The following is a 20,501-nucleotide window of genomic DNA, read 5'->3' as shown; positions in this document are numbered from 1 at the left end:
TGTAGGTTAGAGGGATTAGTGGGTAAATATGTAGGGATATGGGGGTAGGGCCTGTGTGGGATTGTGGTCGGTGCAGACTCGATGGGCCGAATGGCCTCTTTCTGTACTGTAGGGTTTCTATGATTTCTAGTGCCACAAGTCAGCTTACATTAACACTGCAATGAAGTTACTGTGAAAATCCCCCTAGTCGCCACACTCCGGCGTCTGTTGGGGTAACACTGAGGGAGAGTTTAGCATGGCCAGTGCACCCCTAACCAGCACGTCTTTCGGACTGTGGGAGGAAACCCACGCAGACACGGGGAGAATGTGCAAACTCCGCACAGACAGTGCCCCGAGCCGGGAATCGAACCCGGATCCCTGGAGCTGTGAGGCAGCAGTGCTAACCCGATGTGTCGCCCACCTTGCAGATGATAAGCAAAAGCAGACCATTCAGCCCATCTTGTCCATGCCAGCCGCCGGGGTGTGCCTTTTATTTTTAAAGCCCACCTTTGTTCCGCCTGTGCCCCCACGAACCTCACCGTTGGCCTTTCTCCCTTGTTTGCGGTCCAGCTTCTAGTGTCTGGCTCCTTGAGAAACTGAGACGATGCCAGCCCTACTGGAACGCCCCAAGATGTCGAGCGCAATGGCGCGGGCTCTTCACCAACACATCATGAAGGAGCGAGCACGGAAAAGACAAGGTGGGTGAGCGCCCGGGGGCTGAGCGGCGGCAGGAGTGGGCAGGGAACGACTCTTAACATGGTGGACAAACCAGAATGGGGGAGATCTGGCCAAGGCTTCAAACAAAAACAAATCAGGAAAAGATTTGTATTTATAACGAGCTTTCGATGACACCCGGGGACTTTTTAATTTGATTTATTATTGTCACATGTATTGGGATACAGTGAAAAGTATTGTTTCTTGCGCACTATACAGACAAAGCATACCGTTCATAGAGAAGGAAAGGAGAGGGTGCAGAATGTAGTGTTACAGTCATAGCTAGGGTGCAGAGAAAGATCAACTTAATGCGAGGTGGGTCCATTCAAAAGTCTGACAGCAGCAGGGAAGAAGCTGTTCTTGAGTCGGTCGGGAAGTGACCGAACTCCAGGTGCTTTGGTTCAAGCTGAGATTGGAAAGGAGAGATTCATTGTCCGGTGAGGACTGAAAGGGTTGCCCCTGTGGAGGGGCGGGGGGGTGGTGGTTGGCCCTGCGGAGGTGGGGGGAGGGGGTGTTTGCCCCTGTGGAGGGGGGGTGGTGGTTGCTCCTGTGTGCAGAATGGTGGTTTGCTCTGTGCGGGGTGTTGCCGCTGTGCGGGTTGTAAGGGTTGCCCTGTGCGGGGTGTAAGGGTTGCCGCCCCCGCGCGGGGTGTAAGGGTTGCCGCCCCCGCGCGGGGTGTAAGGGTTGCCGCCCCCGTGCGGGGTGTAAGGGTTGCCCCCCCCGCGCGGGGTGTAAGGGTTGCCGCCCCCGCGCGGGGTGTAGGGGTTGCTCTGTAAGTGCTGATGTTGTGGCCATTCCAGAGGAGGAGGAGGTGGACAAAATGATGGAACAGAAGATGAAGGAGGAGCAGGAACGGAAGAGGAAGAAGGAGATGGAGGAGCGAATGTCCCTGGAAGAGACAAAGGAACAGGTGAGAGCGGGGGGCAGGGCGGGGGGGGCGGGGGGCAGGCTGACTGGGGGACGGGGCAGGGGGCAGGCTAGATGGGGGACGGGGCGGGGGGCAGGCTGTCTGGGGGACGGGGCGGGGGGCAGGCTGTCTGGGGGACGGGGCGGGGGGCAGGCTTGGTGGGGGGCGGGGCAGGGGGCAGGCTGGGTGGGGATGGGGTGAGGGGGGATAGCTGATTGGTGCGGTGTCGGGGGGGAGCTGGCGGGCTGACTGGTTGCATGGTGGAGATGCCGGCGTTGGACTGGGGTAAACACAGTAAGAAGTCTCTCAACACCAGGTTCAAGTCCAACAGGTTTATTTGGTAGCTCGAGCTTTGGAGCGCCGCTCCGACTCACCTGATAAAGGGGCAGCGCTCTGAAAGCTCGTTACTCCAAATAACCCTGTTAGGCATTGAACCTGGTGTCGTGAGACTTCTTATTGTGACTGGGGGCAGAGTGAGGAGGGGTAGGGGGCTGTGTGACTGGGGGCAGAGTGAGGAGGGGTAGGGGGCTGTGTGACTGGGGGCAGAGTGAGGAGGGGTAGGGGGCTGTGTGACTGGGGGCAGAGTGAGGAGGGGTAGGGGGCTGTGTGACTGGGGACAGAGTGAGGAGGGGTAGGGGGCTGTGTGACTGGGGGCAGAGTGAGGAGGGGTAGGGGCTGTGTGACTGGGGGCAGAGTGGGGAGGGGTAGGGGGCTGTGTGACTGGGGGCAGAGTGAGGAGGGGTAGGGGGCTGTGTGACTGGGGGCAGAGTGAGGAGGGGTAGGGGGCTGTGTGACTGGGGGCAGAGTGGGGAGGGGTAGGGGGCTGTGTGACTGGGGGCAGAGTGAGGAGGGGAAGGGGGCTGTGTGACTGGGGGCAGAGTGAGGAGGGAGCGGGAGATAGAGGAACAGATATGTAGGCAGATTTTGGCACGGTGTAAAAGTAACAGGGTTGTTGTGGTGGGAGATTTTAACTTCCCTGATATTGACTGGGACTCACTTAGTGCTAGGGGCGTGGATGGGGCAGAGTTTGTAAGGAGCATCCAGGAGGGCTTCCTGAAACAGTATGTAGATAGTCCAATGAGGGAAGGGGCCGTACTGGACCTGGTACTGGGGAATGTAACCGGCCAGGTGGTCGATGTTTCAGTAGGGGAGCAGTTCGGGAACAGTGACCACAATTCAGTAAGCTTTAAGGTACTGATGGATAAAGATTAGTGTAGTCCTCAAGTGAAGGTACTAAATTGGGGGAAGGCTAATTACAACAATATTAGGCAGGAACTGAAGAATGTAGATTGGGGGCAGATGTTTGAGGGCAAATCCACATCTGGCATGTGGGAGGCTTTCAAGTGTAAGTTGATAGGGATTCAGGACCCTCACATTCCTGTAAGGATGAAGGGTAAGTATGGCAAGTTTTGGGAACCTTGGATAACGAGAGATATCGTGAGCCGAGTCAAAGAGAAAAAGGAAGCATTTGTCAAGGCTGGGAGGCTGGGAACACACGAAGCAAGTGTGGAATACAAGGAAAGTAGAAAGAAACTGAAGCAAGGAGTAAGGAGGGCTAAAAGGGGTCACGAAAAAGCATTGGCCAGCAGGATTAAGGAAAATCCCAAGGCTTCTTTATACATGTATAAAGAGCAAGAGGGTAGCCAGGGAGAGGGTTGGCCCACTCAAAGACAGGGGAGGGAATCTATGTGTGGAGCCAGAGGAAATGGGCGAGGTATTAAATGAGTATTTGCGTCAGTATTCACCAAAGAGAAGGACTTGGTGGATGATGAGTCTGGGAAAGGATGTGTAGATAGTTTGAGTCATGTTGAGATCAAAAAGGAGGAGGTATTGGGGTTCTTGAGAAACATCAAGGTCGACAAGTCCCCAGGGCCTGATGGCATATACCCCAGAATACTGAGAGAGGCAAGGGAGGAAATTGAAATCATGGAAACCCTACAGTACAGAAAGAGGCCATTCGGCCCGTCGAGTCTGCACCGACCACAATCCCACCCAGACCCTACCCCCATATCCCTACATATTTTACCCACTAATCCCTCTAATCTATGCATCTCAGGACACTAAGGGGCAATTTTAGCATGGCCAATCAACCTAACCCACACATCTTTGGACTGTGGGAGGAAACCGGAGCACCCGGAGGAAACCCACGCAGACACGAGGAGAATGTGCAAACTCCACACAGACAGTGACCCAAGCCGGGAATCGACTGGGGGCAGAGTGAGGGGGAGGTTGGGGGGCTGTCTGACTGGGGGCAGAGTGAGGGGGAGGTTGGGGGGCTGTCTGACTGGGGGCAGAGTGAGGGGGGGGATGGGGAGCTGTCTGACTGGGGGCAGAGCGAGGAGGGGGTGAGGGGCTGTCCGACCGTTTCAGGATCGGCATGGCCCCAGGCTGACGAGGTAGACCCCTCCACAGTGAAGTTTGCGATGGGAAATGAGCTCTCGTGTCTCCGCCCTCCAGTGGGAACGAGTGTCTGAAACCTCTGCTACCCTCTCGGGCTGAGGGGGCCCAGAGAATAGAGACTGTATCTCTGTCTGTACCGTGCTCAGAGTCTGCTCTTTCAGAGACTGTTAGCACGCCATGTGGAGCGGGTACAGTGCCTGGCTTCAACACAAGCCTCGCTCGCGCTCTGGAACCCCTCTGGCCCTCACTCCTTGCTCCGTTGTTTCCAAGATTTCCAAGATGGAGTTGAAACTCCAGAGCCTACAGGAGGAAAAACATCAGCTTTTCCTGCAGCTGAAGAAAGTTCTTCATGAAGAGGAAAAGCGACGGGCAAAGATGAAGGAACAAAGGTACAAGAGATTCATTTCTGTCAGTCCCCGGGGTAGGGGGGAGATTGGATGAGGCTTGTTGCAGTTGAATAGCCTGGCGGGTTTGCCGGGGTTTACCATGGTTTCTGCTGGTTCCTCAGCACCTTGTCTAAGCTGAGTGTCTGGTGGGTGGCGGCCGTCGGTGGGGGAAGGGGGAACATTCCTGGTGTTGTCCAGCTTTTAATTTAAACACCGTCCAAGCATTCCAGTCTAATGAGACAAGGACAGCAAGTCGACTAATCCTTTATTTAACACTTCCAGCACCAACTGACACATAAACAGTTGCAACTCATTCACTCATTACTGAACTCTAACTGAACATCAACTTTAACTACTTAACTGAAAATAGATACTACCCAGACTCCAGACCAGGGGTCCTCCCTGACGTCCAGACTCCAGACCGGGGGGACCCCCCCGACGTCCAGACTCCAGACCGGGGGGACCCCCCCCCCCGACGTCCAGACTCCAGACCGGGGGACCTCCCCAACGTCCAGACTCCAGACTGGGGACCTTCCAGACTCCGGACTGGGTGACCTTCCCGACGTCCAGACTCCAAACTGGGGACCTTCCAGACTCCAGACCGGGGGACCTTCCCGACGTGCAGACTCCAGACCGGGGGACCTCCCCGACGTCCAGACTCCAGACTGGGGACCTTCCAGACTCCGGACCGGGGGACCTCCCCAACGTCCAGACTCCAGACCGGGGGACCTCCCCGACGTCCAGACTCCGGACTGGGTGACCTTCCCGACGTCCAGACTCCAAACTGGGGACCTTCCAGACTCCGGACCGGGGGGACCTCCCCGACGTCCAGACTCCAGACCGGGGGACCTCCCCGACGTCCAGACTCCAGACCGGGGGGACCTCCCCGACGTCCAGACTCCAGACTGGGGGACCTCCTCGACGTCCAGACTCCAGACCGGGGGGACCTCCCCGACGTCCAGACTCCAGGCTGGGGACCTTCCAGACTCCGGACCGGGTGACCTTCCCGACGTCCAGACTCCAAACTGGGGACCTTCCAGACTCCGGACCGGGGGGACCTCCCCGACGTCCAGACTCCAGACCGGGGGACCTCCCCAACGTCCAGACTCCGGACCGGGGGAGGGGACCCCCTGACGTCCAGACTCCGAGCAGGGGGGACAGCCCCCCACCCCCCCTCTGCATGTCCAGACTCCGGACCCGGGGGGACCCCCTCGACGTCTAGACTCCAGACCCGGGGGACCTGCCCCAGCGTCCGGATTCCGAACTTGGGGGGGGGGCGGGGGGGGGAGGGAGGGGGGGTTCCTCACCAATGCAGCCGTTCTTTACCGTTGAGCCCAGGTGACCTTGTGTGGGTCGAGTCTTGGACATGGAAGGATTCATACTGTGGCACACCAGGGGAGCAGTGATCTAATGGAGGAATGCTAAGTGCAGTGACTGGGAGATACCTGTGTGTGTACACACACGATGTGGAGATGCCGGCGTTGGACTGGGGTAAACACAGTAAGAAGTTTAAGAGCCTGCGACAACGGATGAATGAACACCGCTCGACAATCACCAGGCAAGACTGTTCTCTTCCTGTTGGGGAGCACTTCAGCGGTCACGGGCATTCGGCCTCTGATATTCGGGTAAGCGTTCTCCAAGGCGGCCTTCGCGACACACGACAACGCAGAGTCACTGAGCAGAAACTGATAGCCAAGTTCCGCACACACGAGGACGGCCTCAACCGGGATATTGGGTTCATGTCACACTATTTGTAACGCCCACAGAGTTTCACTGGCTGTCTTGTCTGGAGACAATACACATCTTTTTAGCCTGTCTTGATGCTCTCTCCACTCACATTGTTTTGTTTCTTAAAGACTTGATTAGTTGTAAGTATTCGCATTCCAACCATTATTCATGTAAATTGAGTCTGTGTCTTTATATGCTCTTTGTGAACAGAATTCCCACTCACCTGAAGAAGGGGCTTGCAGCTCTGAAAGCTTGTGTGGCTTTTGCTACCAAATAAACCTGTTGGACTTTAACCTGGTGTTGTTAAACTTCTTACTGTGTGTACACACACACACCCCTCCAGCTGAACTAAGTGCATTTGTTTTTTGTGTCCTGTATGCTTCATTCTAGCGATATGAACACCCTAACCCAGGCAGCGTACCCGCAGGCACTGGCTGTCCATTCCAGCCAGCACCTCATCAACATCCAAGGTAAGATCGCCTTCAACCATCTCAGTGACATGACTTCAGATCATAGCACAAGAGGAGATCATTCAGCGCCTCCAGGTGCTCCCTGACATCACCCCTGATGGGCTAGCCTCTAACTTTAAGACCTTCGTTTTGGGTATGGGAGGAGAATGCCTTGGCTAATAAATGCAAAGATACCTTATTAGCTGCTCTATCCGCCTGTCCTGCTACATTCAGGGACGCAGTAGGTGTGCACACCAAGTTCCCCTGACATTCAGAGCTTCCAGCTGTTCTTCATGCATCCCCTTAACTTGTTTGTCCTGCCCGAGTGCATTATAGAATCACGACGGTGCGGAAGGAGGCCATTCGGCCCATCGAGACAGCACCGACCACAATCCCACCCAGGTCCTACCCCCGTAAACCCCACATATTTACCCTGCTAGTTCCCCCCCCTACTGGCACGTCAGGGCAATTTAGCACGGCCACTCAACCCAACCTGCTCATCTTTGGAGTGCGGGAGGAAACCGGAGCACCCGGAGGAAACCCGCACAGCGGGTTAGCGCTGCTGCCTCACAGCGGCCAGGGACCCCGGGTTCGATTCCCGGCCTCGGGTCACTGTCTGTGCGGAGTCTGCACGTTCTCTCCCCCTCCGTGTCTGCGTGGGTTTTCTCCAGGTGCTCCGGTTTCCTCCCACAGTCCGAAAGACGTGCTGGTTAGGGGTGCACTGGCCGTGCTAAATTCTCCCTCAGTGTTACCCGAACAGGCGCCGGAGTGTGTCGACTAGGGGAGTTTCACTGTAACTTCATTGCAGTGTTAATGTAAGCCGACTTGTGACAATAAATAAAACTCAGACACAGGGAGAAGGTGCAGAGTCCGTACAGTCACCCAAGGCCAGAATTGAACCCAGAACCCAGGTGACGTGGGGCAGTGGTGCTAAGCACTGTGCCTCCTATCACCTTACGCTTATCCAGACTGAATTCCATTTCCCCCGATCAGCCCCTCTGACCAGTCCATCTCTATCCTCCTGTAATCTAAGGCTACGTGGATAGAGCTGTGAAGAAGACCTTTAGTGTGTTAGCTTTTATTAACAGGGGGTTGGAGTTTAAGAGCCGTGGGGTTATGCTGCAACTGTACAGGACCTTGGTGAGACCGCATTTGGAATATTGTGTGCAGTTCTGGTCACCTCACTATAAGAAGGATGTGGAAGCGCTGGAAAGAGTGCAGAGGAGATTTACCAGGATGCTGTCTGGTTTGGAGGGTAGGTCTTATGAGGAAAGGTTGAGGGAGCTGGGGCTGTTCTCTCTGGAGCGGAGGAGGCTGAGGGGAGACTTAATAGAGGTTTATAAAATGATGAAGGGGATAGATAGAGTGAACGTTCAAAGACTATTTCCTCGGGTGGATGGAGCTATTACAAGGCGGCATAACTATAGGGTTCATGGTGGGAGATACAGGAAGGATATCAGAGGTAGGTTCTTTACGCAGAGAGTGGTTGGGGTGTGGAATGGACTGCCTGCAGTGATAGTGGAGTCAGACACTTTAGGAACATTTAAGCGGTTATTGGATAGGCACATGGAGCACACCAGGATGATAGGGAGTGGGATAGCTTGATCTTGGTTTCAGATAAAGCTCGGCACAACATCGTGGGCCGAAGGGCCTGTTCTGTGCTGTACTGTTCTATGTTCTATGCTACCCTCCTCGCTATTTACCACCCCGCCAATTTTCTGTATCATTGCCAGGAGGTGGAGATGTCGGCGTTGGACTGGGAGGGGGTGGGCACGGTAAGAAGTCTCCCAACACCAGGTTAAAGTCCAACAGGTTTATTTGGAATCACGAGCTTGCGGAGTCTCGGGCTCCTTCCTCAGGTGAGTGAAAGAACAGCGTTCCGAAAGCTCGTGATTCCAGATAAACCTGTTGGACTTTGACCTGGTGTCGGGAGACTTCTTACTGCATCCGTGAATAGAATGAGGGACAGACTCCAGGTGCTGAATGCCTCTGGAAGTAGCAGATGCGCATGAAGATTTCATGCAGTGGTTTACCTCGATGATCAATCATGTGTTTACCCCTTTCACCTAAAGGAGGCACGGCATCCCCTTGTGTACCAAACTACAGGCCACGGTGGTGAGCACTGCTGCCTCCACAGCGCCAGGGACCCGGGTTCAATTCCGGCCTCGGGTGACTGTGTGGAGTCTGCACGTTCTCCGTGGGTGTCCAAAGATGTGCGGGTTAGGTGGATTGGCCATGCTAAATTGTCCCTTAGTGTCCAAAGATGTGCGGGTTAGGTGGATTGGCCATGCTAAATTGTCCCTTAGTGTCCAAAGATGTGCAGGTTAGGTGGATTGGCCATGCTAAATTGTCCCTTAGTGTCCAAAGATGTGCGGGTTAGGTGGATTGGCCATGCTAAATTGTCCCTTAGTGTCCAAAGATGTGCAGGTTAGGTGGATTGGCCATGGTAAATTAACCCCTAGTGTCAGGGAGATTAACAGGGTAAATACGTGGGGTATAGAGAGATATGGGCCAAATGCAGACAATTGGGACTGGCTTAGGGGTTTAAAAATAAAGGGCGGCCTGGACAAGCTGGGCCGAAGGGCCTTGTTTCCATGCTGTAAACCTCTCTGACTCTATAACACATTGTGACAAGCTCATAGGAAGCAGAGTTTCTGAAATACACACATTCTGATCAGACACCAGTGGGTGTCCCACCCCCCACAGGCACCAAGAGGCGCTGACATTTGACCTTTTCCCCCCCTTGTTCTTCTCCCGCAGAAGGTCACGGGAGACCAGGGGGCCTGCTGGGAGATCGTCCGAAATCACAGATGTTCCCGTCGGGCGCCATCGCGCAGGTAAATCTTCTCGAGGGCTGGCTGAGCCTCCGTGAGTTTGGAGTGGGGTCCGGGAGACACCGTGTGGGGTGGGGGGGGGGGGAGCGCACGGTGGGTTAACACTGCTGCCTCCCAGCTCCAGGGACCCGGGTTCGATTCCTGGCTTGGGTCACTGTCTGCGCGGAGTCTGCACATTCTCCCCGTGTCTGCGTGGGTTTCCTCCGGGTGCTCCAGTTTCCTCCCACAGTCTGAAAGACGTGCTGGTTAGGGTGCATCGGCCGTGCTAAATTCTCCCTCAGTGTTACCCGAACAGGCACTGGAGTGTGGCCACTAGGGGGATTTTCCACAGTAACTTCAAAATGTAACCAAAAGCGAAAGTGCTGGAAAATCTCAGCAGGTCTGGCAGCATCTGTTGGGAGAGAAAAGAGCTGACATTTCGAGTCCAGAGCTGCCAGACCTGCTGAGACTTTCCAGCATTTTCTCTTCTGGTTTCAGATTCCAGCATCCCCAATAATTTGCTATAACTCCGAAATGTAAGGCAACTTGTGACACTAATAAATAACCTTAAAACTTTTGTTTTTAAAATATCACCATCGATAGACTTTGCCTTGCTCACCATTCCACATACTAACTGTGTGGCTCCATCACCTCTGAGTTAGGGCCTTGTGGGCTCCAGTTCCCGGGCTGGGGTGCCTGACCCCCGGGCTGGGGTGCCTGGCTTCCCGGGCTGGGGTGCCTGGCTTCCCGGGCTGGGGTGCCTGGCTTCCCGGGCTGGGGTGCCTGGCTTCCCGGGCTGGGGTGCCTGGCTTCCCGGGCTGGGGTGCCTGGCTTCCCGGGCTGGGGTGCCTGGCTTCCCGGGCTGGGGTGCCTGGCTTCCCGGGCTGGGGTGCCTGGCTTCCCGGGCTGGGGTGCCTGGCTTCCCGGGCTGGGGTGCCTGGCTTCCCGGGCTGGGGTGCCTGGCTTCCCGGGCTGGGGTGCCTGGCTTCCCGGGCTGGGGTGCCTGGCTTCCCGGGCTGGGGTGCCTGGCTTCCCGGGCTGGGGTGCCTGGCTTCCCGGGCTGGGGTGCCTGGCTTCCCGGGCTGGGGTGCCTGGCTTCCCGGGCTGGGGTGCCTGGCTTCCCGGGCTGGGGTGCCTGGCTTCCCGGGCTGGGGTGCCTGGCTTCCCGGGCTGGGGTGCCTGGCTTCCCGGGCTGGGGTGCCTGGCTTCCCGGGCTGGGGTGCCTGGCTCCCTCCCCCCTCACAGATGGGGCCGCAAAGCAGAAAGGTTGGACTGGAAGCAGAGCAGGCAAGTTTCCCCGGGCGAATCCTGACCAACACCACCCGAAACTGGCCTAATCCTGGTGACTGTGTGTCGGAGGCCTGCTGCGTGACTGTCCCCAATCATCGCTGCATCACAACCGCTGTGAAGAGGTTTGGAGTTTCAGGCCCAAGTGAAAGGTTAGATATAAATCCAGTTCGTTCTTACCTCTTGTCGGTTTTCACAGGGTTTACACGGTCTGGGTGTGGCACGGTGGCCCACCCCGCCCCGTGTCTGCATGGGTTTCCTCCCACAGTCCAAGGACGTGCTGGTTAGGTGGATTGGCCGTGCTAAATTCTCCCTTAGTGTTACCCGAACAGGCGCCGGACTGTGGTGACCAGGGGATCTTCACAGTGACTTCATTTCAGTCAGCCTCAAATAAACTTTATACCTTACAATCCTTACAGTGCAGAAGAGGCCATTTGGCCCATCGAGTCTGCGCTGACTCTGTGACAGAGCATTTTACCCAGGCCCTATCCCCGTAATCCCACACATTACCCGTGGCCGATCCATCTAACCTACACATCTTTGGACTCGAAGGGACAATTTAGCACGGCCAATACACCCTAACCTGCACATCTTTGGACACGAAGGGGCAATTTAGCATGGCCAATCCCCCGAACCTGCACATCTTTGGACACAAAGGGGCAATTTAGCATGGCCAATCCCCCTAACCTGCACATCTTTGGACACCAAGGGACAATTTAGCATGGCCAATACACCTAACCTGCACATCTTTGGACACAAAGGGGCAATTTAGCATGGCCAATCCCCCTAACCTGCACATCTTTGGACACTAAGGGACAATTTAGCACGGCCAATCCACCTAACCTGCACATCTTTGGACACTAAGGGGCAATTTAGCATGGCCAATCCACCTAACCTGCACATCTTTGGACACTAAGGGGCAATTTAGCATGGCCAATCCACCTAACCTGCACATCTTTGGGCACTAAGGGACAATTTAGCACGGCCAATCCACCTAACCTGCACATCTTTGGACACTAAGGGGAAATTTAGCACGGCCAATCCACCTAACCTGCACATCTTTGGACACTAAGGGACAATTTAGCATGGCCAATCCACCTAACCTACACATCTTTGGGCACTAAGGGACAATTTAGCATGGCCAATCCACCTAACCTGCACATCTTTGGACACTAAGGGGAAATTTAGCATGGCCAATCCACCTAACCTACACGTCTTTGGACACTAAGGGACAATGTAGCACGGCCAATCCACCTAACCTGCACATCTTTGGACACTAAGGGGAAATTTAGCATGGCCAATCCACCTAACCCGCACATCTTTGGACACTAAGGGGCAATTTAGCATGGCCAATCCACCTAACCTACATGTCTTTCAGACTATGGGAGGAAACCTACACAGAGATGGGGAGCGCGTGCAGACTTTATGCAGCAGCCTTTTATGAGGTATTGGGAAAGAGCTATGCTTCGAGCTATGACCTTCCTGTTGGATAACCTCTATGTTGGGTTCCCGAGTCAACATCTCAAAGTGATTGGAATATGAGTGCAAAGAGGGGATTTAAACTCTGAGGCCTCCAGATCTCCACACAACTCTTCAACCGCCATCACTAAAGGCCCATTATCGGACTCTTCTCATTTTGCTGTATGTGGGATCTTGCTGTGTGTAAATTGGCTGCTGTGTTTCTGACGTTGCAGCAGTGAACTCACAATGAAAGTACTGCATCGGCTGGAAACTACTGTGGCCTGACATTGTAAAATAAATGGCCGCCCCCCCCCCCCTCGCCCCTCTCTCTCTCTCTGTTTTTATTGGTCAACCGCTCTCTCCCTCTCCCTCATTCTGTGTCTCTAACTCGATCTCTCTCTCTGTTTTTTCAGAGCCGTGCATTCACAGTACAGGCTGGATACACAGCAGCTCAGGCAGATCATCCTCAGTACCAGACAGGCCAGTCAGGACACAGTACTTACCCGGTCAGCCAACCCCAGCACGGACCCCCGTACGGACCGGGCCAGACTGTCACTTACGCCAGCAGCCAGCAGCTTCGAGGTGCGTCAGTCACTGCTTACGCCCACTGTGCCCAGGAACGCTGAGCGTGCCCCCCAGCTTCGCGCCGGGACGCAGCACGCCTCTCTCCCTTTCTCTGTGTCTCTCCTCCCCCCTCTGCCTCTCCCCCTTCCCCCCCTCTGCCTCTCCCCCTTCCCCCCCTCTGCCTCTCCCCCTTCCCCCCCTCTGCCTCTCCCCCTTCCCCCCTCTGCCTCTCCCCCTTCCCCCCCTCTGCCTCTCCCCTTCCCCCCTCTGCCTCTCCCCCTTCCCCCCTCTGCCTCTCCCCCTTCCCCCCTCTGCCTCTCCCCCTTCCCCCCTCTGCCTCTCCCCCTTCCCCCCTCTGCCTCTCCCCCTTCCCCCCTCTGCCTCTCCCCCTTCCCCCCTCTGCCTCTCCCCCTTCCCCCCTCTGCCTCTCCCCCTTCCCCCCTCTGCCTCTCCCCCTTCCCCCCTCTGCCTCTCCCCCTTCCCCCCTCTGCCTCTCCCCCTTCCCCCCTCTGCCTCTCCCCCTTCCCCCCTCTGCCTCTCCCCCTTCCCCCCTCTGCCTCTCCCCCTTCCCCCCTCTGCCTCTCCCCCTTCCCCCCTCTGCCTCTCCCCCTTCCCCCCTCTGCCTCTCCCCCTTCCCCCCTCTGCCTCTCCCCCTTCCCCCCTCTGCCTCTCCCCCTTCCCCCCTCTGCCTCTCCCCCTTCCCCCCTCTGCCTCTCCCCCTTCCCCCCTCTGCCTCTCCCCCTTCCCCCCTCTGCCTCTCCCCCTTCCCCCCTCTGCCTCTCCCCCTTCCCCCCTCTGCCTCTCCCCCTTCCCCCCTCTGCCTCTCCCCCTTCCCCCCTCTGCCTCTCCCCCTTCCCCCCTCTGCCTCTCCCCCTTCCCCCCTCTGCCTCTCCCCCTTCCCCCCTCTGCCTCTCCCCCTTCCCCCCTCTGCCTCTCCCCCTTCCCCCCTCTGCCTCTCCCCCTTCCCCCCTCTGCCTCTCCCCCTTCCCCCCTCTGCCTCTCCCCCTTCCCCCCTCTGCCTCTCCCCCTTCCCCCCTCTGCCTCTCCCCCTTCCCCCCTCTGCCTCTCCCCCTTCCCCCCTCTGCCTCTCCCCCTTCCCCCCTCTGCCTCTCCCCCTTCCCCCCTCTGCCTCTCCCCCTTCCCCCCTCTGCCTCTCCCCCTTCCCCCCTCTGCCTCTCCCCCTTCCCCCCTCTGCCTCTCCCCCTTCCCCCCTCTGCCTCTCCCCCTTCCCCCCTCTGCCTCTCCCCCTTCCCCCTCTGCCTCTCCCCCTTCCCCCCTCTGCCTCTCCCCCTTCCCCCCTCTGCCTCTCCCCCTTCCCCCCTCTGCCTCTCCCCCTTCCCCCTCTGCCTCTCCCCCTTCCCCCCTCTGCCTCTCCCCCTTCCCCCCTCTGCCTCTCCCCCTTCCCCCCTCTGCCTCTCCCCCTTCCCCCCTCTGCCTCTCCCCCTTCCCCCCTCTGCCTCTCCCCCTTCCCCCCTCTGCCTCTCCCCCTTCCCCCCTCTGCCTCTCCCCCTTCCCCCCTCTGCCTCTCCCCCTTCCCCCCTCTGCCTCTCCCCCTTCCCCCCTCTGCCTCTCCCCCTTCCCCCCTCTGCCTCTCCCCCTTCCCTCCTCTGCCTCTCCCCCTTCCCCCTCTGCCTCTCCCCCTTCCCCCCTCTGCCTCTCCCCCTTCCCCCCTCTGCCTCTCCCCCTTCCCCCTCTGCCTCTCCCCCTTCCCCCCTCTGCCTCTCCCCCTTCCCCCCTCTGCCTCTCCCCCTTCCCCCCTCTGCCTCTCCCCCTTCCCCCCTCTGCCTCTCCCCCTTCCCCCCTCTGCCTCTCCCCCTTCCCCCCTCTGCCTCTCCCCCTTCCCCCCTCTGCCTCTCCCCCTTCCCCCTCTGCCTCTCCCCCTTCCCCCCTCTGCCTCTCCCCCTTCCCCCCTCTGCCTCTCCCCCTTCCCCCCTCTGCCTCTCCCCCTTCCCCCCTCTGCCTCTCCCCCTTCCCCCCTCTGCCTGTCCCCCTTCCCCCCTCTGCCTCTCCCCCTTCCCCCCTCTGCCTCTCCCCCTTCCCCCCTCTGCCTCTCCCCCCTTCCCCCCTCTGCCTCTCCCCCTTCCCCCCTCTGCCTCTCCCCCTTCCCCCCTCTGCCTCTCCCCCTTCCCCCCTCTGCCACTCCCCCTTTCCCCCCCTCTGCCTCTCCCCCTTTCCCCCCCTCTGCCTCTCCCCCTTTCCCCCCCTCTGCCTCTCCCGCCCCTTTCCCCCCCTCTGCCTCTCCCCCTTTCCCCCCCTCTGAGCTTTCAGTCCCAGTGTCCCCTGATGTGAGTCTCGGATGAATTCTGTTGGGTTGTGCGTGTGAGGCGTTGTTGTCCTTTGTTCTCGGGGGGTGGGGGGCGGCAGGAGGGGGGGGTCGGGACGGGGGGGCGGGGTGCTGGGGGGCGGAGGGTGGGTGGGGGGTGGGGTGCGGGGGGCGGAGGGGGGGGGCGGGTGCGGGGGGCTCTCTGAATGTCAGCTGCAGTTGTTAATCTGCCTCCTTTTTCATTTTATTTTTGAAGCAGGGCCTTCTGCTTTCCAGACGATGCCTGCTTACCTCTCCCACCAGCAGACCGCATACGCTGTGCATGGCCACTACACCCCTCAGCAAGGTAATCGGACCCTGTCTGTCTTGTTGCAATGACGCGATTGGCGGCAGCAGCAGCCGCTAGCTATTCAACCATGTGGGTAATCACAGTGCAGCCCTGCTCCTCACCTTGAAGCCGCAGCACGCGCTCGTAACTACTGGCGGCAGGTACTTAAAAATAGAAGCTGGAGGGAGACCATTCGGCCCATCGAGCCTGTTCTCGCCAATCGTGACTGATATTTCGTGCTTGCTCCCCTGAGGGACCGAAAATCTGTCGGTTCCTGCCTTTGGTGACACAGTGGGTTAGTACTGCTGCCTCACAGCGCCAGGGACCTAATGTGTAGGTGCACCCACCGTGCTGTTTGTGGGCGGGGTGAGGCCCAGGATTTTGACCCAGCGACAGTAGAGGAACGGCCGATGTGTTCCCAAGTCTATGTTTCCAAGGGGAGATGACACAGCGGGTTAGCACTGCTGCTTCACAACAGCCAGGGACCCGGGTTCGATTCCCGGCTCGGGTCACTGTCTGTGTGGAGTTTGCACGTCCTCCCCGTGTCTGCGTGGGTTTCCTCCCACAGTCTGAAAGACGTGCTGATTAGGGGTACATTGACCCAAACAAGCGCCAGAGTGCAGTGACCAGGGAAATTTCACAGTAACCCCATTGCAGTGTTAATGTAAGCCTTACCTGTGCCTAATAAATGAACTTTAACTCGAAGTCAGGATGGCGAGTGGCTCGGAGGGGAACCTCCAGGCGGTGGTGTTCCCAGGTATCTGCTGCCCTTGTTTCTGTAGGCTCCACGGTTTACTAAGTGTATGCATGTTGTATATATGGGTTGTATATACGTGGGGTGGCACGGTGACACTGTGGGTTAGCACTGCTGCCTCACAGCGCCAGGGACCCGGGTTCGATTCCCGGCTCGGGTCACTGTCTGTGCGGAGTCTGCACGTTCTCCCCGTGTCTGCGTGGGTTTCCCTCCGGGTGCTCCAGTTTCCTCCCACTGTCCGAAGGATGTGCTGGTTAGGTGCTAAATTCTCCCGCAGTGTTACCCGAACAAGCGTCGGAGTGTGGCGACTCACGGATTCTCACAGTAACTTCATTGCAGTGTTAATGTAAGTCGACTTGTGACACTAATAAATGAACTTTAAACTTGAAAACGTGTACGATATAATTGCGATTACGGAGGCATGGCTGCAGGGTGACCAAGGCTTGGAACTTCGATATTGTTCGGGACCTTCACCTGGACCCCAAGGTATAGTATGAAGCCTGACTGGACCCCAACGATTTTTCCATTTTGGTGTAAGTGTGAGGTTAGTATACTTGCTCCAGGAGTAATTCTACTGACAAATTAGGGATTCTTTTATCAAAACGAGCTTTATTTTTAACACAGTTTAAATATAACTCCAATGAAATGAAGCAGCTTAACTATTGTTTAAGTTTATTTATTGGTGTCATAGCCAGTGCAGCACAGGATCAGGCTCTTCGGCCCAAAGGGGCAATTTAGCATGGCCAATCCACCTAACCCGCACATCTTTGGACACTAAGGGGCAATTTAGCATGGCCAATCCACCTAACCTGCACATCTTTGGACACTAAGGGGCAATTTAGCATGGCCAATCCACCTAACCCGCACATCTTTGGACACTAAGGGGCAATTTAGCATGGCCAATCCACCTAACCTGCACGTCTTTCGGACTGTGGGAGGAAACCGGAGCACCCGGAGGAAACCCACGCAGACACGGGGAGAACGTGCAGACTCCGCGCAGACAGCGACCCAAGCCAGGAATCGAACCCGGACTTTTGGAGCAGCTTGCAGACTTTCATCTTTAAACAAACTCCAGCCAGCAACTGAAAACTGTTTCATGGAGTCATAGATAATCCCTACAGTGCAGAAGAAGGCCAGTTGGCCCATCGAATCTCTGCTACAAACCTAGCTCCTCCCATTAACCACACCATCGCATGACCCTGCAGACCGCACCAGAAACCTCAGCTTCCATTCCTTTAATCAGAAAACCCCAGGGGAACTTCACTTTGGAAAGCAAGAGTCCATTTGCTCGCTCGCAAGCAAACGCTACGTGGCTAAAATGAATATTTATCCTGCTTTCCCAGCATCTGAGCTGCATTCCCTCCAGACATACCGACTGCCTGTAGAAAAAAACTGAACATTGAAACAGTCCCCTTAAACTGCCTATGGGCGGCACAGTGATTAGCACTGCTACCTCACAACGCCAGGGACCCAAGTTCAATTCAGCCTCAAAGAACAAAGAAAATTACAGCACAGGAACAGGCCCTTCGGCCCTTCCAAGCCTGCACCGACCATGTTGCCCGACTTAACTAAAACCCCCTCCCCTTCCGGGGACCATATCCCTCGATTCCCATCTCATTCATGTACTTGTCAAGACGCCCCTTAAAACTCACTACCGTATCCGTTTCCAATACCTCCACCGGCAACGAGTTCTAGGCACTCACTACTCTCTGTGTAAAACATCTGCCTTGTACATCTCTTTTAAACCTTGCCCCTCACCCCTTAAACCTACGCCCCCTAGTAATTGACTCTTCCACCCTGGGAAAAAGCTTCTGACTATCCACTCTGTCCATGCCCCTCATAATCTTGTAGACTTCTATCAGGTCTCCCCTCAAACCACCGTCGCTCCAGTGAGAACAAACCAAGTTTCTCCATCCTCTCCTCATAGCTAATGCCCTCCATACCAGGCAACATCCTGGTAAATCTTTTCTGTCCCCTCTCCAAAGCCTCCACATCCTTCTGGTCGTGTGGCGACCAGAATTGAACACTATATTCCAAGTGCGGCCTAACTAAGGTTCTATAAAGCTGCAACATGACTTGCCAATTTTTAAACCCAATGCCCCGGCCGATGAAGGCAAGCATGCCGTATGCCTTCTTGACTACCTTCTCCACCTGCGTTGCCACTTTCAGTGACCTGTGTACCTGTACACCCAGATCCCTCTGCCTATCAATACTCTTAAGGGTTCTGCCATTTACTGTATATTTTCTATCTGTATTCGACCTTCCAAAATGCATTACCTCACATTTGTGCGGATTAAACTCCATCTGCCATCTCTCCGCCCAAGTCTCCAACTGATCTATATCCTGCTGTATCCTCTGATGGTCCTGATCGCTATCCGCAAATCCACCAACCTTTGTGTCGTCTACAAACTTACTAATCAAATCAGTTACATTTTCCTCCAAATCATTTATATATAAATTACAAACAGCAAATGTCCCAGCACTGATCCCTGAGGAACACCACTTGTCACAGCCCTCCATTCAGAAACACATCCTTCCACTGCTACCCTCCGTCTTCTTTGACCGAGCCAGTTTTGTATCCACATTACCAGCTCACCTCTGATCCCATGCGACTTCACCTTCTGCACCAGTCTGCCATGAGAGACCTTGTCAAAGGCCTTACTGAAGTCCATGTAGACAACATCCACTTCCCTACCCTCATCAATCATCTTCGTCACTTCCTCGAAAAACTCGATCAAGTTAGTGAGACATGACCTCCCCTTCACAAAACCATGTTGCCTCACTGATACGTCCACTTATTTCCAAGTGGGAGTGAATCCTGTCTCGAAGAATCCTCTCCAATAATTTCCCTACCACTGACGTAAGGCTCACCGGCCTGTAATTACCTGGATTATCCTTGCTACCCTTCTTAAACAAAGGAACAACATTGGCTATTCTCCAATCCTCTGGGAACTCCCCTGTAGCCAGTGAGGATACAAAGATTTCTCTCAAGGCTCCAGCAATTTCCTCCCTTGCCTCTCTCAGTATTCTGGGGTATATCCCATCAGGCCCTGGGGACTTGTCTATCTTGATGTTTCTCAAGAACCCCAATACCACCTCCTTGTTGATCTCAACATGACTCAAACTATCTACACACCCTTTCCTTGGGTGGAGTTTGCACGTTCTCCTCGTGTCCGCGTGGGACACGGTTTCCGGTTTCCTCCCAGCGTGCGATGATGTGCAGGTTAGATGGATTGACCAAGATGGATGAGTGGGGAAGTGGGCCTGGCGCAGACTCGATGGGCCGAATGACCTCTTCTGCACTGTAGGGACTCTGTACAGCAATAGCACTGTATCATCACAATATTTAGGAAGGACGGACCGACAAAGGGGATCGACGTTCAGAAAATCTCAATGTAGGATCAGTGAGCGCAGAAGATAGTGTTACAGTCATCGCCAGGGTGTAGAGAAAGACCAACTTAATGCGAGGTAGGTCCATTCAAAAGTCTGGGTGGAGTTCAGGAGCGGCAAGGAAACATGAGTGGGAGTTATCTATAGGCTTCCAAATGTAGTGGTGAGGTGGGGTATGGCATTAAATAAGAAATTAGAGTCACAGGTAACAAGAGTACCCCAGTATTTGTGGATGACTGTAATCTACATATAGACTGGCAAAAGACAGACTCCTACAGTGCAGAAGGAGGCCATTCGACCCATCGAGTCTGCACCGACCATAATCCCACCCAGGCCCTATCCCAATAACCCCATGTAGTTACCCGAGCTAGTCCCCCTGACACTAAGGGACAATTTAACTTGGTTTGATTTATTATTGTCACATGTACTTACATACTGAAAAGTATTGTTTCTTGCGCGCTATACAGACAAAGCATACCGTTCATAGAGAAGGAAAGGAGAGAGTGCAGAATGTAGTGTTACAGTCATAGCTAGGGTGTAGAGAAAGATCAACTGAATGCGAGGTAGGTCCATTCAAAAGTCTGACGGCAGCAGGGAAGAAGCTGTTCTTGAGTCGGTTGGTGCGTGACCTCAGACTTTTGTATCTTTTTCCCGAAGGATGCGCACTGGATGCAGGGGGGGGCTGTGCGCACTGGATGCAGGGGGGCCATTGCTTTCTCTGGCTGGAAGGAGTCTAGAACAAGGCGTCACAGTCTCAGGTTACGGGGTAGGCCATTTCGGACAGCGATGTGGAGAAAGTTTTCGCTCAGGGTGGTGAACCTATGGAACGCTCTACCACAGAACTCCAGAGCCACAGCAATGGGGTTGACTCTCAACTCCCCTCCAAGGGGCAACTAGGGAGGGGCAATGAATGCTGCCCCAGCCAGCGACACCCATGTCCCATGGGTGAATGAAAAAGAGACATTTTGACCAGTTTGATGCCCTTATCAATCACTATTGGTGCTATGAGCTACTGAAGGCGCCTGTTTTTATTTTATATCCTTATTCCAGATTCTAATCCATATCTTTCTCTCTCTCC

The 20,501-nt window shown here is 55.7% G+C and overlaps 1 protein-coding gene across 4 annotated transcripts in view; it reads left to right on the top strand.

The window, feature by feature from the left end:
• Positions 1-547: 547 nt before the first annotated feature.
• gps2 (G protein pathway suppressor 2) overlaps positions 548-20,501 on the top strand; it is a 31,498-nt gene continuing 11,544 nt past the window's right edge. The window contains exons 1-7 of one of the 4 annotated variants that reach the window (XM_078207761.1): positions 548-677; positions 1,494-1,603; positions 4,271-4,389; positions 6,505-6,584; positions 9,324-9,400; positions 12,538-12,706; positions 15,211-15,297. In XM_078207761.1, coding sequence (XP_078063887.1) covers positions 584-677; positions 1,494-1,603; positions 4,271-4,389; positions 6,505-6,584; positions 9,324-9,400; positions 12,538-12,706; positions 15,211-15,297 — 736 coding nt within the window. In that variant the 5' untranslated portion in view covers positions 548-583. Of the gene's footprint in view, positions 678-1,493; positions 1,604-4,270; positions 4,391-6,493; positions 6,585-9,323; positions 9,401-12,537; positions 12,707-15,207; positions 15,298-20,501 lie in introns of all 4 variants that reach the window. The other 3 variants (XM_078207760.1, XM_078207759.1, XM_078207758.1) reach the window with 3 other exon arrangements.

Source organism: Mustelus asterias, unplaced genomic scaffold (assembly GCF_964213995.1).
Source record: "Mustelus asterias unplaced genomic scaffold, sMusAst1.hap1.1 HAP1_SCAFFOLD_2692, whole genome shotgun sequence".
In the NCBI taxonomy this organism is placed as follows: Eukaryota; Metazoa; Chordata; class Chondrichthyes; order Carcharhiniformes; family Triakidae; genus Mustelus; species Mustelus asterias.
The sequence above is the reverse complement of the archived record's forward strand: the minus strand, read 5'-3'. Positions and strand labels throughout refer to the sequence as shown.